Genomic DNA, 25,188 nt, shown 5'->3' on the forward strand with positions numbered 1-25,188 from the left:
AGTAAGCGATTGCTGTACAATAGTAATTTCTTATTATATCCACAATGGGTTGCCAAATAATTCGGTCAGCAACTGCGTAACACGCTACAAATCCGAACTAGAATGCGAACGGAACTTTAAACTCGAGTAGACTTTTGAGCATCAATAAAATGCTAAGGGTTGGGCTAGGGTCTGGAAGTAACCGGTATACGATCAAACCAGCACCTAACGGCCAAACAACACTTCATAGAAGCTTTAGTTGTCCTTCCAGTTCCGATACGTATTGCGGAGATGCAGATTGGAAGGTAGGAGTTATGGGAGATTCAGTATCTTCCAAAAACGACTCCTCTAGCGCGAATACATCGGTCGCTGATCGTCGCAACGTCAAGACTGTGGTCTTCGGCGAAGAATTCGAGTTTGATGCCTGGTATGGTTGTTCATCGTATTTTTCGGATGAGGAACGGAAGAAGTATGCCAGGAATCTCTTAGAGAGACTGTATGTGTGCAGCAGATGTTTCAAGTACACCTCCAAGGCGTCTGACATGGGCCAGCATTTGGTAAGTCAATATCTTTTTTTGCGGATTTCTTGTCCTGACCATGCTTATGTAGATCGCATGCAGCAGCTCGTTCTCTACTCCAGGAAAACTTATTTATCAATACAATCAATTTTCAATACGGGAAGTTGATGGAGGAAAGGATAAGGTATGATTTACTCCTATCAGAGAATGTTAAACTACTAATTATTCGCGGGAAAGCTTTATTGTCAATGCCTCAGTCTATTCGCGGCGCTGTTCGTCGACACTAAATCAGTTTGTTTTGCTGTAGATCGGTTCAAGTTCTATATCTTGATTCATCATGTCTCGTCTAAAAACGAACAAGCAGTCGGGTTTTTTTCCAAAGAGAAGCTGTCATGGGACGAAAACAATCTTGCCTGTATCTTGATATTCCCGCCGTTCCAGGGACAGGGACTGGGTCAACTCCTAATTGAGTTCTCGTATCAAATATCAATATTGGAAGGAAAGCTTGGATCTCCAGAAAAGCCGTTGTCTGACCACGGACGGAAGAGTTATTTGCTCTACTGGTGCACGACCATTGCGAAGACACTTCCACGTATTGATCACGAGGGGAGAGTTTCAATAAACGACATATCGTATGCTACTGGTATACGGCAGGATGACGTCATAGAAGCATTGCAGAGCATGAATGCCATGCAAAATTTGCAAACGACGGATGTTGAGGGCAAACCTAGGATGACGATTTCTCCAGAGAGAATTGCTGCTTGGGTTGCGAAGCGAAATATCAATTTGCAAGCACCATCGCTCATTGATATTAATTGTATTATAGTGTCATGACCGTTACGACCGATTTGGCGTATGAACATTAATTCTTTACGTTGGGGGCCCGACGAACCTTCGATGGAATATTAACGAACGTACGATGGAATATTGCCAGAATCATTGTGTAAGGTATACAGCAAACGCTCGCCAAGATGACCTTGACCATGTATTATATTATATTTAATTAGCAAATATGTCGCGTAATGCTGTAACCGAGACCGACACCTAAACACCAAAAATTGCAATCAATCTCATCTTGCTGATCAACAATGGAAGATAAGCGCCCAACACCAAGCCAGTATCAAATAATTACACAAAGCGAAAGCGAACAAGTATATCCCTAGAACGTACCTCTACATATGGTGACGTGGATTCTGCAATCGTGGCTTCTTGCTGAAGTCAAACACAGCAAAGCAGCAAACGTATCCAATGCCATCCACATAAAGCGAACACTCTCGAAAGAAATCAACAACCTTCTCGCAAGAATTGGTAAGCGAGAACCACAACACAAACGGCGTCAATATTATACTGGCGGTTTCTTGAATTAAAAGCACAATTTTCAACGCATAATAGTTCGAAAACTCGTTCTTGACCTCGTCTGTATGCAGTCTCCCATTCCAGTCCGGGGGCAAATAATGAGTAAATTCCGCAACGTACCGCAAATTAGCCTCAGGGTCAAACACTAGCGTCTCTTCTTGAATTAAACCACGAGCCACGGCCAAAATTGTACCGAAAATGCCGATATAGAACAATACTGTTCTATCCTGCGTGATCTCGAATCCCAAAAACAAGTCCGGGTCGATCACTGAAGCAATACCCAGAATAGCCGCAAATGATCCTGCCACGAATGCTATGAATCTAAACACTTGAGTCGTCTTTTCTTTCGGAAATTGGTCAACGTATCTAGATGCTGGATAATAACTCAGGTTCAATCGCCGACGGAACAAATGATACAGTTCATTGTATTCGCGAAATTTCCATTCAGCAAGCCTGCTGTATTGCCTCGATCCTATTGTACTCGGATTTTTATGATATTCCTGTATAACTGTCAGTGAGACATATAGTAGAATCTGAGTAGCTAAACTCTTACGTCAAAGTATCGAAAAAAATAGAGGAGAATAAGATACACCACGATGAAAGGTGCGAAAATGATATTAATTACGCCAGCAAATATGAACCGACGACGAAGGCCCTCCGCCAGAGCTTGCCTATGTGTATCTTTGAGGAAGGTGGATCGAACTTGGCCTTGCTCGTTAAACACGAAGTCCATGATGCAGACACTCAGATTCAATTCCAAGCTTCGAGTGAGCCACTGGGCATTACGAAGCAGCGGAAATGGAATTGTGAGATCAAGAATATCCTTATTTATCATAGCAATAAAATAGTTCTCTTTTCTCATGATTCTATTCGCGATATCATGCTCTCCCATCCTCTGTTTGGATTGGTAGCCAAGATACTGTCGCGCTATGGCATTCGATGTGATCGGGTTATCGTCGCGCAAAGCCATCAACCTACGAGCGACCTGTTGCCATGAGATAGTTTGCAGCTCATTGTCGGTGATATAAAGTAGATACTGGTAAAAATTGCGAAGATCTGTTAGTCTCCTTATATCAATGATGTACTGTGCCAGCTTAAGAAACCACACAAGACTTAGAACCCACAGGCAAAAAGTCTTGAAGCCGCCGAGACTAGGAATCATTAGTCATCCGAATAACGGTAAACACACAATACACTTACTGAGCCATGCACTCGGGAACCTGGATCTGCGACAGTTTCGTACTGCTCCGAATCAACGAATAATCTATGCAAGAGCTGAGGTACGTTGAAAACCCCACTACGAATGCCAGTGTAGCCAAGTTGATAATTCTGGACAACGTGATGCTATAGATGCCATTGCCCAGATAATAATCGTACACCTCCTGCAGGAAGTTGTCAAGGTTCTCCACATTAGCCCACTTCCATAACGCTCGTTCACGAGGATCGTTAAGCCCAAATCGAGCCTGATGAGTCGCCTCGTCTTCCCGCTGCTGTTGATTTCTCCTATTCGTCAGAGAATCCCCGATTCGAGATGGAGGTGGAGGAAGATTTAAATGCAATGTTCCCGAGTTCTGTCCTGCAGGATAGCCTGGCATGTAGGACGATTCGAGATTGATTCCTTGTGGTGCCTTGATGTTCGCTGGAGGAGCTGGTAGGTCAATGGGGGCCGGAGGCAACGGATAGGATGTCCCTGGTGGTCCGAACCATGAGTTCTTCGAGAAGCGAAAAGACAGCTCTGCGGGTGACGGATGCCAATTTTCTCCTCCTCTTCTGTACTTGGACTGTGGATGGGGTATTTCGTACATAAGCGATGCGGGAACTTCGTCATCATCTCCGCCTTCATTGGACACTTCCACATCGGGAGCCTTTGTTTTATTCGCGTAACCACCGTCATCATACCCCTTGAGTAACCTATTTTCTGATATATCATTGTCGCCTCGAGGAAGATCATGAGAGGAACCACCGAATGCTGATGGTACGCCAGCAGAGGAGTCGCCCGAGGAATACCGAAGAGCTGCCTCCGCGTCACTGCTTCCAAGCCCAGTTAATTCACCAAAATGCGCTTCGATATCGGGCTCCTGGTAAAAGTTTTCATCCTCATGCTGGAGCGTCTGGTATATCGAGCCTTGCCCGAAGAAACGGGTCAAGAATTCGTTCGCCATCGGCGGCGAGAAGGAAAATCCCAGCGAATTATAAAAGCGATATTGTCGTGGCGATCACCAACTTAGCCAACTAATTCTGAAGGCGCATTAATGTAGCGCAGTGATCTAAATACTAGATAATGATGTGAAGCCAGGCCAGATTCATTACGTGATAGCACACGATTGAGTGAGCTGGAACTGGCGTTGGGACATGATCGCGCGGCTCACGAGTGTGCTGGGCGCATAGTCAAACTGCTTCGATAGAAAACTTGCGTCGCGGGCATCTGGCAGTCATCTGTCGACAAGAGCTACTTTTCAATATATCACTTTGATCAGGAATCAACTGCCATCCATGACGTCCTTCGCGGGCACGGAGGATCCATACATTGCCGGAGCTGATGCAACAGCCAAGTCACCAACACCGCTATCAGTGTCGGGAGGGTCCCGATCGAACCTGATGTCCCTCAAGCTATCAGAAATATTGTCTTCTTCTTATTCTGACTCTAGTATTCGAGATGCATTGCTATTATTGGGCGAGCGGATCCAGGAGAACACCCCTGAAATGCGGAGACAATTTCGGGCAAACGTCGAAGCGGAAGTCATTGAAGCAAATGGACAGGTCCTTGAGCAATTCTCTAAAATCGCGATGGTAAGCTCAGATAGTACTTCATAACAATATCCAATTGCCATTAAATAATGTATAGCAATTAGAGACAATCGGGCTGACCATTGCAAACATGAATTCAGTCGTCGACGATTTGAGTAACAGCGTATCTGCCGCAACGGAGCAGACGAAAGAGCTATTTGCAGAGGAAGAATGGTTATCACAACAGAAGGATGAGATCCAAATCAAACAGTCCCTTCTTGACGCAGTGAAGGCACATTTTTTTATGGCGGATGCTGAAATTGAAGTTTTGACATCGTCTGCGGAGCCCATTGACAATAGATTCTTTGACATTGTCAAAAGAGCTCAACAGATTTATTCGGATTGTGAGGTTTTGCTCGCCAGCGAAAATCCTGTAATTGGGTGGGTTCAGTCGGTTGCATTTACAAAACTATTCTCATGAATTATAGTGTCGAAATTATGGACCAAATGTCGAAGCACATCGACGCAGCATTCGACAAGCTATACTATTGGATTCAACGTGAAATTAGACACCTTTCTGTAGATGACCCCAAGATTCGGCAAAATATACGGCGAGCACTGGGATTCCTTGCAGGAAGGCCAACAATGTTGCAGAATTGTCTAGACGGTCTATCAGAACTAAGACAGAAGATTATTTTACGAGAGTTTTTAGAAGCGTTGACGGAAGGACCAAAACCTATCGAACTTGTTGCGTACGATCCATTTCGCTATATTGGTGACATGCTTGCGTGGACTCATTCAGAGACTGTCAACGAGAAGGAAGTGCTGGAGCTTATGTTCGTTGCTGAAGATAGTAACATAGCCCATGGTCTGGAGGAGGGTATTGCCAGCGAACCTTGGGCTGAGCAGTTCGATTTAAAGCAAATGATAGGAGAGTTGACAGACAAGAACATGCAGTCAATATGCAAGCCATTGAAGGTAGAGTTAGTTGTAGCCCACGTTGGCAACAATTCTGACTATAGTCAATAGGCACGAATTGACCAATCATTGTCAGGCAATGTCGACTCCACTCTCGCATACAGGATATTCAATCTTTTTGAGTTTTATAGATCAATATTTTCCAAGTACTTAAGCGAGCACTCGCAGCTGTTAAACGTCCTAAAAGTGTATGTAACACCTAGTGTTGGCTTATACATTTGCGAGAAATGATCATCTTACCGTCTACAGGCTTGAGAGCTCCTCAATGAATCAATTCCATCGGTCATTGCGCGAGAAAATCCAGCTCGTTCAATCAGAGCTTCCAAATATTACCTTAGATCTCCAACCACCGCAATTTTTGCAACAGTCGCTAATAGAAATGAAGACCTTGATGACCTCCTTCGATACTTCGTTTGCCGTCGACCCACAGAACAGAGACCAAGAATTTGACAAGATTATCGAGGAAGCATTGGGGCCCTACTTAAGTTGCTGTATCTCGATGGCGGAGTCAAGTTCACTGAGAGTGGCGGAGAAAGACATATTCCTCATTAATTGTTTTGACTCGGCAAAGGCGGGTGAACCTAACCATATTTGGCAGTTGCCTTTGCTAACTTATAGACCAGTCTATATTACGCCTGTATTCTTTCACAAAAGGGAAATCGTCTGAATTTGACCAGCAGATCCGGTCTCACTCGTCGTCGTTAGTAGCCATTCTGCACGACATGTACTTGACAGATTCTAAACTCAAGCCGACATTAGCGGCACTGAAGGAGAAGGCATTCGATGTTCCGTTAAAGTCATTGGAGCAATTCCAGGAGAGTAACATAACACAACTCTCTATTGCGCTGGACGAATTCCTGCCGTCGGCCCTAATGGACGCTCAGACATTCTTGCAACGGCTTGCATCACCTAGGCTGGGTAATAGCATCATTCAGGAAGCTGCTAAGACATTCGTCGACGATTTCGCCAAGGTGGAGAAGGCTATTGTCGAATCGATAGAATTTCCAAGGACAGTGTTCCCGCGAACAACTGTTGAGGTTAGAGTCTTGCTTGTCGTAGACTAGAGGATGTCGCTTGGAATATTGTACGATAGCATCATTTGATTTAGTTTTCGTGTTCGTGTCGATTAGATGGATGGATTAAGTACTTCATTCGAGACAGCACATAATATAACCCATTTGTCCATAATATAATATGCTCGTGCGGCATCAAATGAATCATGTGCAATTTTCATGACCGTATCCTCCCAATTAAACAATTCCCTTTGTAACCCGGAATCGAAATTTAGCATCTAACCTTCTCATGGCACTATCTAATCCGCCTAAGAATCTACCCACTTGCGCTTCAGGCTGCTGGCAAATTTCGTGCCGATTGGCGTAGGTGACTCCGGAAACTGCAATACTAGCGTATCTCTATTCGTGGGCGTTGTGAGTCCAATCAATGGAGGCGATTCGGGGCCTGCATAGGCGTGGTCGGGCGGAGTGTGCTCTGAAACATCTAGTGCATGAGAACTAGCCATATTACTACTCCCAGTCAGCTTTGTAGCAGGCCAAACTGGAGATGATTCTGGTGGAGTAGATGGTGGAGAAATTGGAATAGAGGAGGGAAGATTAGGACTACAGTGGCACTTGGTCGGAGCAGCACATCCATGCTGAGGTGAGGATGGCTGCTCACTTTGAACATCTGCATTTGTGACAATCGTTTTGATATTTGGGTTGCGAGCTTTGGATGATCTTGACCTCTCAATTGTCATGATTCTGCTAAGTTCAATTCCAGATTGAAATTTGATCCGTGAGCTCCTCGGCTGTGGAGGCAATTAATTTTGCCCTGAACCTGCCTCTCAAGGAACCACTTCGTTAATATCAAGCGCGACACGCTCAACGCGATCCATCAACGCGTGACGCCATAGCCAACGAGCACAGACCACAATTGTCACTTCCAATCACGTGTACGTAAACCCTACGTGCGCGACCCTAAGCATTTGATGAGTGACTGCTTTTTAAATATCTTAGGCAGGGTAAGCTGCTCGCAACTTATCGGAGCCGTTCTAGCTTGGGACCACAACACAGCGAAAGCCGCTTGTTCTTCACTAACTTGGCCTACGACTGCCAGTTACTAACAATCCAGCGACATTCAGCAACAACAATTCGCGATGCCGACCAGAACATCTAAAACCCGGAAACTGAGAGGACATGTCTCTGGTATGTTTAATGAGAATTATTGATGAGTCACGGCTAGCAATATCCATGACGAAATGAAAAATAGTTGTCGTCGTTTTAGGATATTGCATCCGGACAATTGACTCTGGCATTGATAGAACGCAAGGGCTAACACAAGTTTAGCTGGTCATGGTCGTATCGGCAAGCACCGCAAGCATCCAGGTAATTAAGGATATTGTTGTTTGATCCCGGAATGGAATTGTAGGATGGTTTGGTTTGTTGTGGGGAAGATAAACTCAGCTTGGGGATCTGATTCGTTGTGAGCGTTCAGTTCTGATCCAGTTTATTATAGGTGGTCGTGGTCTTGCTGGTGGTGCACACCATCACCGTACCAATCTCGACAAGTATCATCCCGGTTACTTTGGTAAAGTTGGTATGAGATACTTCCACAAGCAGAAGAACCACGTATGTTCAAATAGTTTTGCCGGAGTGAATTTTGGAGGGCTAATGAATGATGTAGTTCTGGAAGCCGACTATCAATGTCGATAAGTTGTGGGCCCTTATTCCTGCTGAGGCGCGGGAGAAGTACTTGACTGTATCTAGCGACGAGGTCGCTCCAGTCATCGACACCTTGGCGATGGGATATGGAAAAGTTCTTGGAAAGGGCCGCTTGCCTTCCACTCCGGTTATTGTTAAGGCGCGATACGTGTCTAAGCTTGCTGAGGAGAAGATCAAGGCTGTCGGCGGTGCGGTTGAGCTTGTTGCATAAATGTCTTCATACTTGTTTTATAAGTCTTTGTTGTCTCCTTGTAGTATTTAGGATTTTAAAAGGTTGGTCACTGCCTAAAAGTAAATAAATAATGTTACATTGCGTATGCGCTGTGATGCAGGATCTTGAGTACTCATTTTATAGAGATTGCGGCCATTGCTAAATATCAGGTATGCAAATGATGTCGAAAAACTGCTGCTAAACCTCACTAATCCAAACATCTGATAATATACAATACGCAATAGCAAACTCTGGAAGCTAACGTTCTAAAGTCCAGCCAAGAACTGATGCTGCAACGCCTCCTGGGCTGAAATCCGCTTTCGGAAGTCAACCTCTAGACATTTCGTCAAGAAATCAAAGGCTAAATCTTTCTCGGGGTCTTCGTCAACAAGAGATCGCGTACTAGCCTCTGTCTCATCAACGTCCGTACCACTGACAGCCCAGTCAACGATTTCCTCGAGCGTGAATCCCCGATCTGGGACGGTTGGGATATTGGTATCAAGAATGGAGCCTGTACGCTTTTCATTAGACAATACATCATCGTGAGACATTGCAATATCATACCGTGGAGTCTTGCACAGGCAGATATCTTCGGCTTCCCAAAAATACTGGCGATTTCGATCATGGCGTCGATATCGTCGGCAGAATTGAAGAACGGGAATCGCTTGGACATGAAAGACAGAAGAATTACTCCAGCCGACCACATGTCAATCTTCGTCGTCTGATTTAGGCATTTGAGCAAAACCTCGGGTGCCCTGAAGCCTCTTGTTCCTGCTCTGTTTGCACGTCGTCCTGGTCTAGGATTACATTAGGACGCAACACCAGTAGCAACACGATCAAAACAGTACCTTGGATCGTTTTTGAGATAGCCACCAATGGGCTGTCGGTCTGTAATATGTCTAATATGGTTGTTCTCCCCATACCCTCTGCATGTGCAATAAGACGGCTCGACCGATTCACGCTGAAACATCAGCTATAGTACACTGCGAAGCTCCATTGCCGATCTTACCTCAGCTAATCCAAAATCGACTAATACACCGCGTCGCTTTTCCGGATCGTACAAGAAATTGCTAGGTTAGCGTGTTAGCATAATAGTCTCGGTGAATAAGAGAACAACCATCGAGAGCAATACGTTGGCTTAACATCTCTGTGCAGTATACCATGGAGATGAACATGCTCGAGCGCTGTGACCAGAGACTTCATGTAATATTTGAACTCCATTAGTGGTAATTGACGGTAAAACGCCTAGCATGCAATTAGCGTAACGTCACCAATATTGCGTGCGGTACTTGTGCGTACCCGATAGTCAGCATGCTTGTAATAAGGTAGGATCGCAACTACTTGGTCTTGCGACCTAAATGCCGTTATAAGTGGCGCAATCGAATCACACCGTGAGAGGGTGTGTAACAGTACGAGTTCATTTAAAATGCGCTGCGGACTGCTAGTTACGTATATTCGCTTAATCGCGACATACTTTTTGCGACGAGGGCCCACACCCACCGTCCTTTGCCTCTTTGCAGTGGGTGACGACGCGTCTCCCATTGACAGTCGTCTTTTGCCTTCCGGACTCCGATCTAAGTCCCAAGAATTGTCAAATGCGTCGTATTCCATATCCTCCGCCCTATAAACTGAACTGAACGTGCCTATAAAAACATTAACTCATTGAAACACCACGCCACAGAGAATGGTCTACCTTCGCCAATTTTTGAAATAAGTCGAAATCTGTTTGCAACATCTTTGAAAGAGCGCGCAAACGAATCAAGCTCGTCCACTAGTTGGGGATCCATCTCGTCTTCGTCTTCGTCGTCAGCATCCTCGTCATCGTTCTCGTCCCGGTCATCGTCATCGTTCTGGTCGCCGATTTCTTCGGATTCATCACACTCCTCGCCCTCATCATAATCTTCTTCCTCATCTTCTACACCGTCTGCCTGCTCACCATCCGCGTCGATTTCGCCCATGTGTACCGTGCCATGAATGTTGTCAATGCGCTCCCGCTCACTGTCTTCCTCAGCTTCGTCGTCTGGCAGTTTCTCATTAAGAGGTTGATCGTCACTGACAAGCTCTTCATCGAGGCAGCCAACATCACCTTCTGTAAAGACCTCAGGAATCGTATCATTCCTACTTGCTTTCTTGTATTTCTCTTGGGCTGGCATTTCGTATGCTACGTCCCACTCTTCCCTCTCATCGTCGTCGTCATCATCGACGCGTTTCCCCGCCAGCCTAGACCGTGTCTCATATGCACCCATATTTATGTCACTAATCTGTGCAGAATACATTCAAGAGCCGCTCTTGTACGATTACCTGCTAGAGTCGCTAAATGTGTTGTGTAGTAGGATCGCGCTGCTATTACTGCCGTTAAAGTTAAAAGTCAACATCGCGCGCTCAGTGTGATGACTTTGTTGCTCAGGCAACGCCGGTGGTGTATCCAAACAAAGTTGACGCGACACCAACGACCGCAGCGAACAACTTCACCACATCTTGGGTTCAGCACGGACACAAACACACGTTGCCCCACAACTTGTAATTGCGCTTGTAATTGGCGATGATGGAGATGAATGGATTTAGTCTTTCGGAGTATTTGACTGCATATCTCTCGGATCCGAGCTCACTGACGTCGGCGGAATACGTTGAGGATCCTGATGACGCCTTGGATGCCGTGATCGATGCTGTCGCAGTTGACTCTGCCGCTCTCGCTGACGGTAATAATTTTGAGACATTAGAATCTATGCTACTGTTAGTGATGATATATTAGTTTGATTGTGAATTTACTGACGGTTTCAATAGAAATTTCTCAAACTTATCATCGAAGTGCAAGGCGAAGCTGTCGGACCTTATAATTTCAGGCCTTTCGTCCCAAGCGGAAACGGCGCATCAGCTGATTGAAGGCGATGAACATGAGCTATTTGGTCAGCAACGGCAATTACTTGAGATGTACAGCTTCTTGATCCAATGGACCGTTGCGGCCGTTGAGACCAGCAATGCTCAAGCAACCCAGGGGGCTACAAAGTCTCGATCGAAGAACAAGCCAACTGGCGAAGGAAACTTAGACACCAAGGCGGCATTTGAGCACTTGCAGAGCGCGTTAGAGGTAATGTGCAAAGTTCAAAGGTTAAAATTATCAAAATTGTTCGTTACTACATCTGAGCGGGACCTATTTATTAGCCTGTATACTCGATCAGCTTATTTAATCTTGGAAAACGAACAGAACGTGAAAAATGTAGCACTGAAAATGCATGTTTTTAAAGTGCTATGCATAGCTATCAAAAACAACGGTCACGGTTTCGGTAAGTGCGCGTTCCTGTCATAAAACTCTCTAACATCCCTAGGCGCTCAAACTTCACTACTTCAGAATTTGACGTACTATGACCACCTCTCAGAGACTATTGCCGAGTTTTTGCGGATTCTGTACGAGCAATATGACTATCCTCAACTTGCCGATGAGATTTTACGAGAGCTCAGCAATAAGGAGTTTAATAGCAACGATTCCAAAGGACCAAAGCCTGTCTCGGCATTTTTAGTCAGATTTTCCGAGCTTGCCCCGCGTTTGGTCATGCAAAAGATGACACTACTTGCGAAGCATCTTGATAGCGAGGTGAGGAATATTGTACAGGACGTGAAGTTCCTTTTTGACACATTATAGTCTTATACCTTGCGCTGTGCTATTATCGAAGTCTGCGGTAATCTTATCTTAGATCTTTCGCGACTGGAAGAGACAATGGAAACACACAAGACACAGATAAATTCATTTTTGGATGTGCTCGAGGAACGAATATTGGACGTCAATCCATATTGTAGATCGAAGTCTTTACAAGTGCTCTTCAAGCTTTGCGAGTAAGTCTCCACAATTATTTATCAGGTATAGCCGTTAACCTAAACAAACAGTCTTGAAACGAAGTTCACACAGAGGCGCCAGCAAATTACTGATCTCGTTATACAGAGTTTGAAGGACAAGTCCAATAATGTCCGTAGACATGCCATTAAGCTCTTGTCTCGTCTCATTTCTACGCATCCCTTTAGTCTGGGTAGTGGTCAATTATCACTGAAGGAATGGCAAGACCGTCTAGATAATGTGAATGCTGAATTAAAAGCACTCTTGCCGCTTCTTGAACCAACAGCGAAGGAGGAGCACAATCCAGGCAATTTGTCAAATATTGAGGAGGACCTCTTGGACAGTCCGACAGATGATGAGGAAGCAGATAGTACTACTAAAGTAGCAGCAACTGCAGAGCAGTATGCTAATGCTGAGGAGATTAACAGACTGAGACTGACCAAGCAGTATTATACTGAGGCATTGACGTTTATAAACAGTTTGCATGCCGCCAGTGAAATAATTTGTTCGCTGCTAGCTGCGAAGAATAAGACTGAGGTCATTGAGGCAATGGACTTTTTTGTCATTGCTGATGCGTACAAGCTTGAAACTGCTAAGGTAACCAGTGACTTCCTTAATCAATGATCCATATTTAACCTTTGACATAGATGGGTGTCCGAAAGATGCTGCATTTGATATGGACAAAGGCCAACAGCGATGAAGGCAAAGGTGTTCAGATTCACCTTGTGGAGTGTTACAAATCTCTGTTTTTCACAGCACCGGAGCAGTTTTCAGAAGGAGATACTTGTACATACATTGCTCGCAATTTGATCAGTCTGACGTACGGTGCCACAGCCGCAGAACTAACTTCTCTTGAGCGACTGCTCTACGTTATGATGAAGAACAAGCAAATGCCCGACCTGGTTATCCAGCAGCTATGGCAAGTTTACGGAGTCCAGCAGCGTGATATCTCCAAGGCCCAGCGGCGGGGTGCCATAATTATTCTCGGAATGCTAGCAGCTTATGACAGCGGAATCGTTGTCAGGGAGCTGGAGACATTGTTCCAAGTTGGCCTCGGTGTTCATGGCAAACATGACTTCGTACTTGCCCGATACACATGCGTTGCTCTTCAGCGAATAATGTCAGCTTGTAAGACAGAATTAGTACGAGTGTGAAGACCTGCTAACGTCCTTGATTAGCTCAGAAGCTTCCTAACTATCACCCTATTCTGCAGCGTCTTGTCAGTGTTATCGATGTGTACTCGGAGAATCGTGAATGGTAGGCTATACACTTCCCAGATACACAGGATGATATTACTAACCGTCGCAGGTATGCACTTGCTGAGCAGGCTATTAACGCTATTTACAGCATAGCCAAGCGGCCCGATCTGCTGTGTGCCGAGGTGATCCGACACATGACCAGAGTGGTGTTTACTGAGCCTGACACTCCTACTCTCACTAAGCCCATGTCGACTACTTGTGCATTGTCGCAGCTTATATTCTTGGTCGGCCATATTGCCAGTATGCAGTAAATTTGGATTTGAATTGTATGTTAGGCTAACTCGTCTAGTTAAACAAATTGTTCACATGGAAGCGTACGAAAACGAATTCAAGCGACGCAAGGCAGCGGCGGAGAAAGGTAAGAATATTAGCTGTTTCGACAGGCAGCGCTAAGAGTGGCATAGAAAAAGCCGACGGGCGGACAAAGGACGAAATGGATCTTATTACTGGTACATCTGAAGACGATTTCACTGAGGCGATAACCCACATCAGAGAACGAGAGCTGTTGTACGATGAGATGGCACTACTGCCTCGATTTGGTAAATTGGTTTCAGAGATCTGCTCTGACAACCTGAAGTACAACGTAAAGGTCTGTTATTGCACCGATTGAACTATGCTGACTTGCTCAAGGATCCTCAGCTACAAATTTCCGCGACACTGTGCCTTGCCAAGCTAATGTGTGTATCATGTAAGTAGACTCATCTATGATATACTGGTAATTATGTTCTAATTAGGAATGTAGCATCATACTGCGAACAAAACCTGCCTCTTCTTCTCACCATCCTCGAGAAATCGAGAGATCCAGTTACAAGAAGTAACATAGTAATTGCACTGGGTGACATAGCCGTCTGCTTCAACCATATCATCGACGAGAACACAGACTTCCTTTACCGCAGACTACACGATGCCGATTCTATCGTCCAGCGAACATGCTTGATGACTCTTACCTTCCTTATTTTAGCGGGACAAGTCAAAGTCAAGGGACAGCTGGGAGAAATGGCGAAATGCCTCGAAGACAGCGACAAGAGCATTGCCGACCTTGCCAAGATGTTCTTCACGGAGCTTTCTCGTAAGGATAACGCTATATATAATGGATATACGGATATTTTCAGTACACTATCAGCCGATCAGAGTCTGGAAGAAGATGAGTTGAGAAGAATATTGAAATTCTTGTCCTCATTTATTGAAAAAGTCCGACACTTGCATTTGAATACTTTTAAGAAAGGTAATGCTAATATTGCCATTAGGAAAAACACGCGAAACAGCTTGCTGAGAAATTGGCCGCAAGATTGCCTCGGTGTGAAAGCGAAAAACAGTGGAACGACGTCACGTACGCGTTGTCGCTCTTGCCTCATAAGAATGAGGAGATTCAGAAAGTTGTAGCTGAGGGATTCAAGGTCGTTTCATAGGCTAACGAAACTGAGGATGTGGCGAAATCGCAAGAGCTAATATTGACTGGAAAATTGACCACGGTCGATACGCTCACGTATGTTTGTGGTGCATCCTATATAGTAATTCTGTAATGTTAGTATGATAGCATGTAATATTGATGTCATCGTGGAAGTGCCGAACTTCGTAAATACAACCTTAGTTCGGCGAAAGCGGGTCAGGGATAACTATCCACATCATAATACTGACCTGGAACACTGGGCCAGCAAATTCGCGAACCCGTCACTGTACGCGGCATAAGCATCCATATCTTCTCGTGACATCTCCTCCCAAATCTTCTACAATCGAACAGCGAATTATCTGGTCAGGTCACTTTACTCGCGTCACTCGGTACATGGAGGACAGCTACTATTGTAATTCATCAGAAGTCATTCCCGATTCGCAACCGCGTATGCTACTTGTGCGTCGGTGTTGATACAATCTATCTAATGAGAAGATTAGCGTCGAGTCAACCGGGTCACCACTCTGTGGCGGGACATGGTAACCATAGCACTTTCGTCTATGCATATTTTTAACCTGCTAACAAAGGAGACCTGCGTCGCGCACGAGCACTGACCGAGTCGCCAAACAAACCGCAATCGACAGGTTTGAAGGAGCGCATCGCTGCCTTGAAACAGGTACGCTTAGCTTCCAGCGGATGGTAACATTTGATGAAGGTGAGGCTCACAAAAATGGGTAGGCTAGGTCGCAGCCGCGGGATGATGATGATGAGGATTTATTAGCGACGATGTTTGCGCCGCCACCCGGACTGTCCCAGCTTGGCGGATCCCCGTCGTCGAGGAGTAAGAAGAGTGCTGCAAAGAGCGGTATTTGTGGGGAGGGAGATAGCGGAAGAGCGAGTATTACTGAAGATACGAGTTCGGCGACACGAAAGAGGAAGCATGGTCAAGTAGCTTTTGAACTCCCTGCGCAACAGCGACGACCAAAACGCATGATCTATGAAGACGACGCGCAGATTATGGCCCCCAACGAGCACCATATGCCCCGGCTGCGAGAGACTCAAGATGTCATATCGCCTGAACCTACGGGAATGTCGTATAAGTCACCTCTCGTTCCTGATTCTGAAGAGGAATGCGCCGGATCTGAGGGAGAGCCAGAGGTGGAGATAGTGGAGTCGAGCATAAGCGAGGAGCATGACTACGGCGGTGATTCCACTGTCATGGATAATATCGTCGGCGATGGGGATGAGCAGCTTGAAACACAAGAATCCTACGCTGTCGAGGAAATTAGTTCTGCGAAGTTAATGCGCTCGCGACCACCAACTAGCTCGTCCATATCGTCCGAAATACCACAATCACAACCCGTGGGTACGCGATGGCAAGTTCGCTGGAATGGACGACCTAATTACAAAAAATTCCGAAAATCTGTCCACGGTGTGGGAGCGAATGAAGAGAACTCGGTCCAAAGGGCTAACAGTGGGAAGACCTATGTAAACTTCGTAGAGTACCAACCAGAAAATTTTGGCATTGGAGACGGTATGTCTGTTCTCTCTTTTGGTTTACGAAAGATTTAATTTTGTTCGTTGACTAATGAGGTAGAATATTGGTCTGCACCTCGCGATGCGTCGCCAATAATGACACCTAAACAACCACAGACGGCACGAAATACTTTACGTAATCGCAACACGGACGCGAAAGAGGATTCGTTGCGGTTCAGCATGAGTGCGCGGCCAGACGTTGATGTCGAAGACGACTCGTCAGTGACAGCGTCCTGTGGAAGCAGCAGTAGAACACTAGCGCGTCAAGTCTTGGCGAATCTTGCTGGTAGTGATGATGATGGTGACGATCTCGTCAAGAGTGATGGTGACTATACGATATTGGACCGTCGTGGTGCAGCGAGTAAACCACGCAGTAGAGTAACTCGTGATATTGACAATGATATGGTATTCGACGCCGTATCGGATCGTAGCGATAGCGACGACGATGGGTTGAAATTTCGGTTCAGTAAATGACTCGTTTCTATGGATTTACATTGCTGGCGTTCCGTTACTTGGCGTATAGCCCATGCACTTACGATACAATAAAATCGATTTGGTCAAGCACTCCGTTTGCTTTAATCTGATACATGGTCATGACAATCGCGACCGTTTTAATGTCTCGGTCATCATCTCGAGCTGTTTCTTCCCCGCGGCAATACAGAACTTTATCTGTTCCTTCATGGAAATCATTAATTGATCCTTTGTCCAACGGCCAAACAATCAGAACTTACTAGGTCTCTCTCGTTTTTATGCCGCCTGAATTCCTCGCGCGCCCACATCCGCATGTCTTTTTTCAATTCTGGTTCATCTAATGCTATACAACAATCGTACTTGTTAGCCTATTTCGAATGGCAAATATATGGTACATAAACATCCGATTACCATTTATCGTGCGAAGCGTCTTCCGCCACAATTGACGTGCCGCTGAAGCTTGCATAAACTATCCCGTCAGTCATATCTATCACACTGGAGCACATAAGGTATGCCAAAGACGTACATGCGCTAGTGTAGGACCATTATATTTTCCGTGGCGTGGTGAGAAGAAGCATCCCGACGAGGAGAATAGGCGAATTTGTATGCTCATCATATGCCAGGGTAATATTTGCTGTAAAATATTTCGCCTTACAATGATATTCTGGCTTCCGTATCAACTTCCTTCCACAGATTTCATAAAATCGTCTGTTGACCGTCGCATTTACTTACAAGTTGTCGCGTCACCTCAAAAAATTGCAACAAAGCTGTCGCGTTTCGGCGGACACATGCTCCGGCAACTTGACGACATCAGTTGATTTAAACTGAAACCCTTGCCGTCTTGCGCCAGAATCCATCGCTCTCTACCATTGTTTAGAGATACTCAGATACAAACACGACTATCTGGTCGACAAAACACAGGGCAATATAGCAAGGTAGATGCCAAAAACATGGGTCTATGCCATAGGACTTGATATATTCGCCCAACTCTCAGGCGCATCGAAGCAGGCACACAAAGTGCTCAACAGCAGGGATTGCACTGGCGAGAGCGCAGAGACAGATGGAAGGAAAAAAAGGAAAATAATACACAATGAAAATGAAAATGAATACGAAAATGCGAATGAGATGGATGCGGATGAGGTACTGATTCAGCCACGGTGCATTGCGCAGGGAGAATTTGTGGTAGAAGTGTTATGGGTTGGATGGAGCGAGACATTGCGTATGTAATATCCCTTCCTTCCAATTTGATCCAGCAATTCAGTATACACTAACTCATATAGATAGTTCGAATTGATGGACGCGTAGAACTGCGCGGCTTCAGCGCGCATGACACAGAAACTACGAAAATCCTCCAGCTGTCGATTGGTGCGACGGTCGTGACCGGCTTTGGATGGGCTGATCTCCTAGGTGTCGTCGACTCAAACGGACAAATCTGGAGATTTACGCCCGGAGCCGGGACGACGTGCATCCTGTATGTTGACAAAGACTTATCCTCCGCGTTTGACAACACGGTCCAACGCGTCGCGGTAACCGGTACCGAACACGTCGCGGTTCTCCACGATTACGGGACTGCTATAACAACGTTTTCGTCATTACCCGATTTCTATGCGTATTCCGAGACTAAGGAAAAGGAATGCAGGGCGGCTAGTCGAAAACAATTAGGAAATCATCAGCATTTGCAATTCACGTGTATGAGGGCGGGCGAAGCGCACTTCGTCGCCCTGGATTCGGGAGGACAGGTATATACCTGGGGTGCCAACCTTCACGGCGAACTGTTGCAACCACGTGGGTCGATTGTGCGGCCACGGATTGTGCCTGCCTTGGAGGGGATACCGATGCGAGATGTCGCGACGAATGGGTTTGTGACTGCGTGTTTGTCGCAGGATACGAAGGATGTGTATATTTGGGGGTGGACTCCCGACACGCGGATTATCGGACTGCCCGACGCTGGCGACGATGTCGCGGGCATTATAGACCAATTTGGCGAGAATGAGGACATTGTTATTGAGTCCGTCGCGGTCGGTAATGGGTTCATTGTGCTGGCTTCGTCGAATTCTATTACGTGCGAACTTTGCGTGTGGTTCGCCGGAGGATCGGACTTGACGAATATGTTCGGGTTGCCTAGGTCCGAAAAGTTGGTGAAGGTGAATGGGGAATGGAGTGGGAAGCGCCGTGATGAATATGGAGTTATGGTGTCGTGCGGGACCGGCTGCATTTTTGTAAGTGTATATCAGAAGTAGATTTGTATATAATGCTTATTTTTTATTATACGTGTAACATAGGAAAATATTGAATGCTTAAAGGTAAAATGTCAAGGTTTTGGAAGTGGCCAAGATTAATTTACATCTGAGTAATTTTGGTGCGCACTCGCAGAGTAATGGGATGCCTCACTTGTACGCCTACAATACTCATAGTTAATGAATATTTAGCGCAATATAATAGGATCATAATAACATTATTAGTCTAATCATAATAATATACAATGTGCAATAAGAATGAGAGCCCAAATATTCACAAGAAGCAACTAAACTCCAAACCCTATTAAACCAGTTAATCATGGCTAGCCACAGGGTAACTTTCTATCAAACGCAAAAATTCATAAAATACAAGTCATAACAACACCCATTTAACAGGGCAAGCTTATATCAGGCCAATGATGTGATGCAGACGTAGTGCTCAACTGGACTCTGAGTATTGAGTCATGGCCGGCCAAAGGTTCATGTGGCTCAATCTGGCGGCGATCGCCTTGTGGGCCGCGGTCGTGAGATGAGCGTGGTCCCTGGCATTGTTAGTATAATGAAAAAGCATATAAATATGAATGGAGGACGGACCAGAAGTAGTACTTGTTAGGTTTAGAACATAATTTGCCGGTATCATGATCGAAGCACTTATCCTTGAAATTTTCGAATCCGTTATTGGCTACGCCGGAGATGGATCGGGCGAACCAGGCGTTTGCGTCCCAGTACTGGATCGATCCGAGTGAGTGATTCCAGTTCTCGACGTGCATTGTCATTTCTTGGCGCCATGCTTGCGATAACCCGACAACCTCTTTGTACTTTCGGAGCTGAAGATCGTTGGCCAGGAACCGCTCGTTCCAGACGGGCAAGAGCGTAACATCAATGGCAGACATGAATAGGAAATTCGACTGTGGATATCTGCCTGCCACGTCCGTGGCGACGTCGAAGAGCGTTGCGACGGACGAGACGACAGCTCGCTTGCGGTCGACTGGAGTCGGGAGCATTGAGCTGTACTGGATCAGGTCATTGATTCCAAACCAGAAGACAAACAGTGTGCGCCTGTTTTCAGCCAGTTCGTCCGTCGGATTTTTGTATCTATCCGTAGCAGAAAAGTCTGCTTTCTTTATCGCGAGGAATTTGTCCCTCTGCTCGACAAGGTCTGGAACGGGGGAGGTGACAAACTCGTTTGTGACTTTCGCACCGCCGAAGGCGAGATTGAGGTAGTCAGCACATCTGGCGGATTCGCAAAGGTATTCCGGCCATACTGGGCCGTCGCTCCATCTGCCGCCGAATCCCGCTCCAAACCTGCGTGGACGGCGACCGTCTCTGTATTCCGCAGCGTAGAACATGTCGCCTTCTACACGCGCAGCGCGGTCGGCTGGCGATGGTCGGCTGGCGTCGTCGGACCAGGAATCGCCAAAGACGATGAGAGTCGGATGGGTATTCGGCGACGACGAGGAGTGCGAGTGATAGGGCAGGCTGGCGGAGATCGAGTTCACGAAAGCGAAAGCATAGAGAGAATAGTAGCAGGCGAGCGAGAGCGCCACGAGCACCAGCAGGGCCCACAGACAAGGTTTCTTGCGGACCAGCATAGCATATAGCTCAACGTCCCGACACTACCTGGTTGCATGAAGACAGAAGACGAAGGCGAAATGAAGTTTGACTTGTGGGTTAGGGTACATACTCCATGCTGCGACTCATATGTACATCGAACTTGCGGCTTCCGATAGTTATAGCATTCACATTTGTTCACAATCGCATCCAACTGCGCTTTCACCTTAATACTGCTAGGCTATGCCAATAATTCAGGCTGTCACTGCCAAATATCCGTGCGCCTCTCACTCAAAGTAGTCGGGCACAGTCCACTGCGACTCTGAGGCGACGGACCAGTTGGAATTACTCTCCCCAAGCGTATTAACCCAATCTGCCGCACATCCACATCCCTGAACAGCTATTTAATCAGAGGAAATTATTGAATTATTTCTTGACTACCTCAGCTCGAAGAAAAGTAATATTTAAACTAGTATACAGACAAATCCACCCGCCGATTGACCCTATCGTACCTAACACCCAGATATCTGAATACTGTACAAGAAAATATAAAACCTCGTCACGGATGAATCGGAATGAAATTCCCAATAATGCAGCTCGGAATATTATATCGGTCCCGCCGGATAGTGAAACTAAAGCAACATGACCGCCGCGTGCCGTCCCGTGACTTAAGCGTGCAGCTCGTCAGCACCGCTTTCTGCCCCGAGTCAAACGCAATATTCCCGTATTTTTCCCAGTAATTCACCGCTGAGTCCTCGCTCAGCAGCTCGTATATCGCCAATTTACCGTCTCGGAGCTCTTCCACTGGAACCTCCACTAAAGCTGCAAATTCCTTATTTCCTCGGTAAATTTCTCCTGTCCGCCGCCATAGACACGCTGGTATCGCCATCGATGTGAACACACGGTCATAGTCAAGTAGCATCCGCTCAAATGCTTCCTCAACAAGCACAAGATCGACGTCAATCAGGGTCTGCGCAATTGCCCGGAATGCTGGTCGGAATATCGACAGGGGCTTAAGAATTCGTTGCCGGGACGCAGGAGACATATGTCGATCCATATATCGCTGCAGCCGCGCGTATCCTTTCACATAATTAAATGGCGTAAGAAGACCAGCTTCTAGTTTCGCATTGATAACTTGCTTCAGACGCTCTTCAGGCGTGTGTTCGGGTCCGTCAGCGGGGTCTGCGGCTGTCAAGAAAAATTTGTCCCTTGCCGTTTCAGGTACCTGTGGCGGTTTGGAAGGCGTCGTCAGCGTCAGGTTGCCGTTAGCTGTCGCAGACAGATGGCTTATGCTCGACGTCGTCTGACCGTTCGCTACCGGTGCTATGATACCCTGCAGCGGGCTCGTGATATCTTCATTCGCGGCACCGTTTCCCTCCACATCCACCGTCGCTGAACTGGCGCGGAGCATCAGCGGATCCGTTGCCGTCTCAAGAGCTCTCGGTGAAGCCGTTGTAGGCGGCGGCATCGGCGTGTCCTCCAACATTGTCAAAAAGTCGTTTAGCGATGAAAATTCGCTGCCCGCATGCTCAGAAAAGAAGAGCGGCGGCTGATACTGAGTGAGGTTCGTCAGTATGTTTGTCGAGCTGTTCAACGTTGACCACTCTTTCGGCGGCGTGTTGTTGTCGATCGGAAGCGGCGCTGATGTGCCTTGGCTTGATATACCGTATGTAATCGACGACACCTTGCTGTCCGATTTATTCGCTGTTCTTGACATTAATGAGCCTACTTCGTCTTCGTTGCGATTCCACCTCTGATTCTGTTCTTTGTTTTCGTCGTGGCACAAATGTCCGATATTTCGTTTAACACAACGGGAGCAAGGCCGGCCTAAATCGTTCGTCATTACCATTATCATTCTTATCTACTTATCGATCAGACTTACCTGAATCACAGGTCATATGAGACCTTCGGCAATAAACGCACGCTGCAATTATCATTGTTGTTATTACAACATTGTTTCTCACAAAAATCTGCAACAGTAATTGCTCGCAATAACATACCGTGGTCAACCTTGCGACGCTTCGCCGGCTGAGAGGTTGATGCTATGGATCCGTCCGTACTCTCGTTTGTGTCAATCTTTGGCTGATGACAACCGACTGCTGACGCGCTACTCTGACCTAACGGCTCCGGTGAGCTTGTGCTGCTCTGGGCCGATCCTGAAGGAGATGAACTTGATGGCGAAACCTTCGTAATCGTGTTCTGCCCCGACTTCCCGTCGGTGCTCTGCAGCGGCACTGCCGGGAGATTCGCGACGGTGGCGTCTGCAAGAGTATGCAAATTGATTGCGTCCAGGGACGCGAGATGTGTGAGACTGTTCTGCCGTGACGATGAAGGATCTGCTGACTCCTGGTGCACCAGCTCGGTCATGTCGGCGGGTAAGAGGGACTGCGGGTGGTGACGGCCGTTGCCGGGAAGTCCAGGAAAAGGGCCTTTTGACCTCGCTGCATACCATCTAACAACGAAGAGAGTAAACTTTCATACCCTAACCCATCTGCAAGGTGATCTGATCGGCACGTGTCCAGCCTCACAGAGAGCCACCCTTAGACTGTTGTGAACGCATTTAATGCTCCCTCGACCTGACGAGTTGCTACGAGGACCTCTTCCAACCCTGCAATGTTGTTGTTAATGCTTGTCAAGTGGGAGCCAAGGCGAAGTATGAGATTTCTGAGGTCGTTGTCGGTTGTGATCTGCGGGTCCTACGATCCTTAGTACCGCCCATCAATAAAATATAATAATAATAACACGTACAGTTGTCGACGTGTCAACCAGATTAATACTTTCTGCATCATCATTTGTTGGCATAATATTCGAAACATCCTTGAGCAATTTGTTAAGCTGATGCCGATTAGTAGAGTCACAGTCGACGTAGACCATGCATACCTTCTTCTTTTGGGAGGCCCGTAGCAATTCCTGCGACTTTGCGTTATGCTTCAAAGTCTGCAGATATCCTCTGTCCTTCTCTAATTCATTTTGCTCAGCAGCGATCTCAGCTTCTATTTCAGAGATTTGTTGCAGATCAGTTGCTAGATCTGCTTCCAAACTAGCCTGAAGAAAAGTCAGTCGTGCAATATTTCTCTCTCGGTTGCAGTCGACGTACATTCAATTCAAGGATCTTCTCGTACTGAAAGCTCCGATCTTTTGTTTTAGGTGGGACTGGCAATCGACGTAGTCTTCGCTCCATCCTACATCTGATCAGCCTCGCCCAAAATAATGAGCCAATTAATATACTTTTTTAAAACTGACTGAACCAGCTCCTGCGCCTCCTTCTTCTTCTCTTCGCCAGTGACTGAGTTGTACACAGCAAACGAGACTGACTTCATAACTTTCATAATCTCTTCCCGCGCCGTGTCCGAGAGTTGCATCCAGTCATTTTGAATCACGCTCTGACTGACCTTGCGAACAACCGGCCGCAGTTTCAGAGAAGTCCTTGATATTTGTACGCTATTGCCGGATGTAATTGAAGACTCTCGCCGCTGTTTTGCTGATGTTGCAACCTTTGCTGACTTGCTTACTGCTGCCACATCAGCTGCGGTGCTAGACTTACTGTTTGTCTTCATCCTCTTTGTAGCCGTGGTAGCCTTTCTAGATTTCGCCTAGAAAAAAGGTGAGCGACATTCCAAACCATATTCAGCTTGCGCAACGCATACCATTCTATTAATTTTATATTGCCGCTATGATTGGAAATTTGATGTGTTTCCGTTTAACGTTGGACGTGACAGTAGCTTCGCAGTCGGGACACGCGCAACCAAAACAAATCCGTACTTCGTGCGGCTTATCTTCTTCGACCCAGGCACGAACATTCGATCCCAAAAATTGACCCTAACCCAGAATATTTAGGTATATGAGGATTAGTTACACTGGTATATTGAAAATGCCCTTTCTGACAGTCCTTCTTGTTTAGTCTACAGGGCGACACCAGCCGAAACCTTTGATATTGGCAGTATCGCATAATGCATAGATTGCGATGAGCGGAATTGCTCTGCGATTTACACTGGCGAATTTGCGTTTTTACGTTTCCGTCGCTTTTTCGTGAGATTATTCGATGACAACCACTCCAAATCATCAAGCATCGTTGGAAACCAGTCATCTCCATATTTATTCATTTCTGGGAGGCTCCTCCATTATGGAGATGGTAGAATACTCTCGTAAACGAGTCGCTATTGTCACACGACACCTTCAACGTAGACTGAACCAAGATCGAGCACCAAATGACCAAAAACCGTGAGAATCCTGTATGCTGATGACTGAGACGGCAGTAGTGCCAAGCGATAGCATTGTTAATTGATATTATGCAGTAAAAGTCATTGTACTCAGTAACTCGTTCCTTGCACAACAAATGAAGAAGTTATGGTCGCAAACTGTAACTACACTCAATTCTGTAACCATGAGGGGTTTGTGTGCGATAATGGCGCGTGTCCTGCTTTGGGAG

General features: G+C 46.3%; 12 protein-coding genes across 12 annotated transcripts; 6 read left to right on the forward strand and 6 right to left on the reverse strand.

Annotated features, from left to right (window-relative positions):
• Positions 1-95: 95 nt before the first annotated feature.
• Positions 96-1,691, forward strand: V1513DRAFT_393784 (acyl-CoA N-acyltransferase). The gene is made up of 3 exons (XM_066895320.1): positions 96-536; positions 589-681; positions 735-1,691. Exons 1-3 carry the CDS (start codon positions 150-152, stop codon positions 1,329-1,331), a joined length of 1,077 nt encoding a protein of 358 aa, XP_066756229.1. The 5' UTR covers positions 96-149; the 3' UTR covers positions 1,332-1,691.
• On the reverse strand, positions 1,372-4,174 carry V1513DRAFT_461907 (autophagy protein Apg9-domain-containing protein). Its single transcript, XM_066899913.1, has 3 exons — positions 3,054-4,174; positions 2,407-3,004; positions 1,372-2,353 (listed from the first exon to the last, which is right to left on the reverse strand). Exons 1-3 carry the CDS (start codon positions 4,013-4,015, stop codon positions 1,670-1,672), a joined length of 2,244 nt encoding a protein of 747 aa, XP_066756230.1. The 5' UTR covers positions 4,016-4,174; the 3' UTR covers positions 1,372-1,669.
• An 84-nt stretch (positions 4,175-4,258) lies between these two features.
• On the forward strand, positions 4,259-6,751 carry V1513DRAFT_436449 (oligomeric Golgi complex subunit 6). The gene is made up of 6 exons (XM_066896781.1): positions 4,259-4,643; positions 4,699-5,021; positions 5,069-5,558; positions 5,610-5,746; positions 5,808-6,129; positions 6,182-6,751. The coding sequence occupies exons 1-6, from the start codon at positions 4,347-4,349 to the stop codon at positions 6,620-6,622; spliced, it is 2,010 nt and encodes a 669-aa protein (XP_066756231.1). The 5' UTR covers positions 4,259-4,346; the 3' UTR covers positions 6,623-6,751.
• An 883-nt stretch (positions 6,752-7,634) lies between these two features.
• V1513DRAFT_436457 (60S ribosomal protein uL15) lies at positions 7,635-8,695 on the forward strand. Its single transcript, XM_066896782.1, has 4 exons — positions 7,635-7,759; positions 7,901-7,939; positions 8,070-8,182; positions 8,238-8,695. Exons 1-4 carry the CDS (start codon positions 7,711-7,713, stop codon positions 8,484-8,486), a joined length of 450 nt encoding a protein of 149 aa, XP_066756232.1. The 5' UTR covers positions 7,635-7,710; the 3' UTR covers positions 8,487-8,695.
• Positions 8,696-8,752: 57 nt separating this feature from the next.
• Positions 8,753-10,444, reverse strand: V1513DRAFT_373360 (kinase-like domain-containing protein; the record flags this gene model as incomplete). Its single annotated transcript, XM_066894813.1, has 7 exons — positions 8,753-8,997; positions 9,051-9,283; positions 9,335-9,447; positions 9,496-9,556; positions 9,619-9,731; positions 9,786-10,129; positions 10,180-10,444. 7 exons carry the CDS (start codon positions 10,442-10,444, stop codon positions 8,753-8,755), a joined length of 1,374 nt encoding a protein of 457 aa, XP_066756233.1.
• A 449-nt stretch (positions 10,445-10,893) lies between these two features.
• Positions 10,894-15,278, forward strand: V1513DRAFT_436465 (armadillo-type protein). Its single transcript, XM_066896783.1, has 13 exons — positions 10,894-11,219; positions 11,271-11,770; positions 11,813-12,078; positions 12,127-12,317; positions 12,369-12,912; positions 12,963-13,443; positions 13,494-13,572; positions 13,624-13,814; positions 13,864-13,932; positions 13,979-14,157; positions 14,205-14,262; positions 14,317-14,765; positions 14,822-15,278. The coding sequence occupies exons 1-13, from the start codon at positions 11,029-11,031 to the stop codon at positions 14,981-14,983; spliced, it is 3,360 nt and encodes a 1,119-aa protein (XP_066756234.1). The 5' UTR covers positions 10,894-11,028; the 3' UTR covers positions 14,984-15,278.
• Positions 15,279-15,750: 472 nt separating this feature from the next.
• V1513DRAFT_456308 (uncharacterized protein) lies at positions 15,751-16,974 on the forward strand (the record flags this gene model as incomplete). Its single annotated transcript, XM_066899562.1, has 2 exons — positions 15,751-16,498; positions 16,562-16,974. 2 exons carry the CDS (start codon positions 15,751-15,753, stop codon positions 16,972-16,974), a joined length of 1,161 nt encoding a protein of 386 aa, XP_066756235.1.
• Positions 16,949-17,933, reverse strand: V1513DRAFT_436474 (uncharacterized protein). The gene is made up of 5 exons (XM_066896784.1): positions 17,704-17,933; positions 17,498-17,621; positions 17,383-17,440; positions 17,232-17,314; positions 16,949-17,175 (listed from the first exon to the last, which is right to left on the reverse strand). Exons 2-5 carry the CDS (start codon positions 17,585-17,587, stop codon positions 17,092-17,094), a joined length of 315 nt encoding a protein of 104 aa, XP_066756236.1. The 5' UTR covers positions 17,588-17,621; positions 17,704-17,933; the 3' UTR covers positions 16,949-17,091.
• On the forward strand, positions 17,628-19,435 carry V1513DRAFT_436476 (regulator of chromosome condensation 1/beta-lactamase-inhibitor protein II). Its single transcript, XM_066896785.1, has 2 exons — positions 17,628-18,190; positions 18,256-19,435. Exons 1-2 carry the CDS (start codon positions 17,911-17,913, stop codon positions 19,209-19,211), a joined length of 1,236 nt encoding a protein of 411 aa, XP_066756237.1. The 5' UTR covers positions 17,628-17,910; the 3' UTR covers positions 19,212-19,435.
• On the reverse strand, positions 19,402-20,903 carry V1513DRAFT_393804 (uncharacterized protein). Its single transcript, XM_066895321.1, has 2 exons — positions 19,803-20,903; positions 19,402-19,750 (listed from the first exon to the last, which is right to left on the reverse strand). Exons 1-2 carry the CDS (start codon positions 20,798-20,800, stop codon positions 19,648-19,650), a joined length of 1,101 nt encoding a protein of 366 aa, XP_066756238.1. The 5' UTR covers positions 20,801-20,903; the 3' UTR covers positions 19,402-19,647.
• Positions 20,885-23,563, reverse strand: V1513DRAFT_107738 (uncharacterized protein). The gene is made up of 3 exons (XM_066894115.1): positions 22,760-23,563; positions 22,642-22,683; positions 20,885-22,586 (listed from the first exon to the last, which is right to left on the reverse strand). The coding sequence occupies exons 1-3, from the start codon at positions 23,124-23,126 to the stop codon at positions 21,319-21,321; spliced, it is 1,677 nt and encodes a 558-aa protein (XP_066756239.1). The 5' UTR covers positions 23,127-23,563; the 3' UTR covers positions 20,885-21,318.
• Positions 23,213-24,471, reverse strand: V1513DRAFT_108170 (CENP-Q, a CENPA-CAD centromere complex subunit-domain-containing protein). Its single transcript, XM_066894116.1, has 6 exons — positions 24,407-24,471; positions 23,988-24,352; positions 23,857-23,941; positions 23,640-23,804; positions 23,508-23,594; positions 23,213-23,455 (listed from the first exon to the last, which is right to left on the reverse strand). Exons 1-6 carry the CDS (start codon positions 24,407-24,409, stop codon positions 23,300-23,302), a joined length of 861 nt encoding a protein of 286 aa, XP_066756240.1. The 5' UTR covers positions 24,410-24,471; the 3' UTR covers positions 23,213-23,299.
• Positions 24,472-25,188: the final 717 nt, after the last annotated feature.

This window comes from Lipomyces chichibuensis (assembly GCF_038497645.1).
Source record: "Lipomyces chichibuensis strain CBS 12929 unplaced genomic scaffold V1513scaffold_2, whole genome shotgun sequence".
Taxonomy (NCBI): Eukaryota; Fungi; Ascomycota; class Lipomycetes; order Lipomycetales; family Lipomycetaceae; genus Lipomyces; species Lipomyces chichibuensis.

Excerpts from the sequence above, each read along its gene's own strand:
- V1513DRAFT_393784 (XM_066895320.1), top strand. The coding sequence starts at position 150 with ATGCTAAGGGTTGGGCTAGGGTCTGGAAGTAACCGGTATACGATCAAA. Across the intron at positions 537-588 it reads CTGACATGGGCCAGCATTTG|ATCGCATGCAGCAGCTCGTT; the intron begins GTAAGTCAATAT and ends ATGCTTATGTAG. Across the intron at positions 682-734 it reads TTGATGGAGGAAAGGATAAG|CTTTATTGTCAATGCCTCAG; the intron begins GTATGATTTACT and ends TTCGCGGGAAAG.
- V1513DRAFT_436476 (XM_066896785.1), top strand. The coding sequence starts at position 17,911 with ATGCCAAAAACATGGGTCTATGCCATAGGACTTGATATATTCGCCCAA. Across the intron at positions 18,191-18,255 it reads TGGATGGAGCGAGACATTGC|TTCGAATTGATGGACGCGTA; the intron begins GTATGTAATATC and ends TCATATAGATAG.
- V1513DRAFT_436449 (XM_066896781.1), top strand. The coding sequence starts at position 4,347 with ATGACGTCCTTCGCGGGCACGGAGGATCCATACATTGCCGGAGCTGAT. Across the intron at positions 5,559-5,609 it reads CAATATGCAAGCCATTGAAG|GCACGAATTGACCAATCATT; the intron begins GTAGAGTTAGTT and ends TATAGTCAATAG. Across the intron at positions 5,747-5,807 it reads CTGTTAAACGTCCTAAAAGT|GCTTGAGAGCTCCTCAATGA; the intron begins GTATGTAACACC and ends TACCGTCTACAG.
- V1513DRAFT_436457 (XM_066896782.1), top strand. The coding sequence starts at position 7,711 with ATGCCGACCAGAACATCTAAAACCCGGAAACTGAGAGGACATGTCTCT. Across the intron at positions 7,760-7,900 it reads ACTGAGAGGACATGTCTCTG|CTGGTCATGGTCGTATCGGC; the intron begins GTATGTTTAATG and ends ACACAAGTTTAG. Across the intron at positions 7,940-8,069 it reads CAAGCACCGCAAGCATCCAG|GTGGTCGTGGTCTTGCTGGT; the intron begins GTAATTAAGGAT and ends AGTTTATTATAG.
- V1513DRAFT_393804 (XM_066895321.1), bottom strand. The coding sequence starts at position 20,800 with ATGCTGGTCCGCAAGAAACCTTGTCTGTGGGCCCTGCTGGTGCTCGTG. Across the intron at positions 19,751-19,802 it reads CCTAACAAGTACTACTTCTG|GGACCACGCTCATCTCACGA; the intron begins GTCCGTCCTCCA and ends TAACAATGCCAG.
- V1513DRAFT_107738 (XM_066894115.1), bottom strand. The coding sequence starts at position 23,126 with ATGACCGAGCTGGTGCACCAGGAGTCAGCAGATCCTTCATCGTCACGG. Across the intron at positions 22,684-22,759 it reads GCGTCGCAAGGTTGACCACG|CGTGCGTTTATTGCCGAAGG; the intron begins GTATGTTATTGC and ends TGATAATTGCAG. Across the intron at positions 22,587-22,641 it reads TCATATGACCTGTGATTCAG|GCCGGCCTTGCTCCCGTTGT; the intron begins GTAAGTCTGATC and ends CGAACGATTTAG.
- V1513DRAFT_436474 (XM_066896784.1), bottom strand. The coding sequence starts at position 17,587 with ATGATGAGCATACAAATTCGCCTATTCTCCTCGTCGGGATGCTTCTTC. Across the intron at positions 17,441-17,497 it reads ATGGTCCTACACTAGCGCAT|TTTATGCAAGCTTCAGCGGC; the intron begins GTACGTCTTTGG and ends CTGACGGGATAG. Across the intron at positions 17,315-17,382 it reads GACGCTTCGCACGATAAATG|CATTAGATGAACCAGAATTG; the intron begins GTAATCGGATGT and ends ATTGTTGTATAG.
- V1513DRAFT_436465 (XM_066896783.1), top strand. The coding sequence starts at position 11,029 with ATGATGGAGATGAATGGATTTAGTCTTTCGGAGTATTTGACTGCATAT. Across the intron at positions 12,913-12,962 it reads ACAAGCTTGAAACTGCTAAG|ATGGGTGTCCGAAAGATGCT; the intron begins GTAACCAGTGAC and ends CCTTTGACATAG. Across the intron at positions 13,573-13,623 it reads TACTCGGAGAATCGTGAATG|GTATGCACTTGCTGAGCAGG; the intron begins GTAGGCTATACA and ends TAACCGTCGCAG.
- V1513DRAFT_108170 (XM_066894116.1), bottom strand. Across the intron at positions 23,805-23,856 it reads AGAAGATCCTTGAATTGAAT|GCTAGTTTGGAAGCAGATCT; the intron begins GTACGTCGACTG and ends ACTTTTCTTCAG. Across the intron at positions 23,456-23,507 it reads TGGTTGACACGTCGACAACT|GACCCGCAGATCACAACCGA; the intron begins GTACGTGTTATT and ends TAAGGATCGTAG.
- V1513DRAFT_461907 (XM_066899913.1), bottom strand. The coding sequence starts at position 4,015 with ATGGCGAACGAATTCTTGACCCGTTTCTTCGGGCAAGGCTCGATATAC. Across the intron at positions 3,005-3,053 it reads GTTCCCGAGTGCATGGCTCA|TCTCGGCGGCTTCAAGACTT; the intron begins GTAAGTGTATTG and ends AATGATTCCTAG. Across the intron at positions 2,354-2,406 it reads ATTTTTTTCGATACTTTGAC|GAATATCATAAAAATCCGAG; the intron begins GTAAGAGTTTAG and ends ACAGTTATACAG.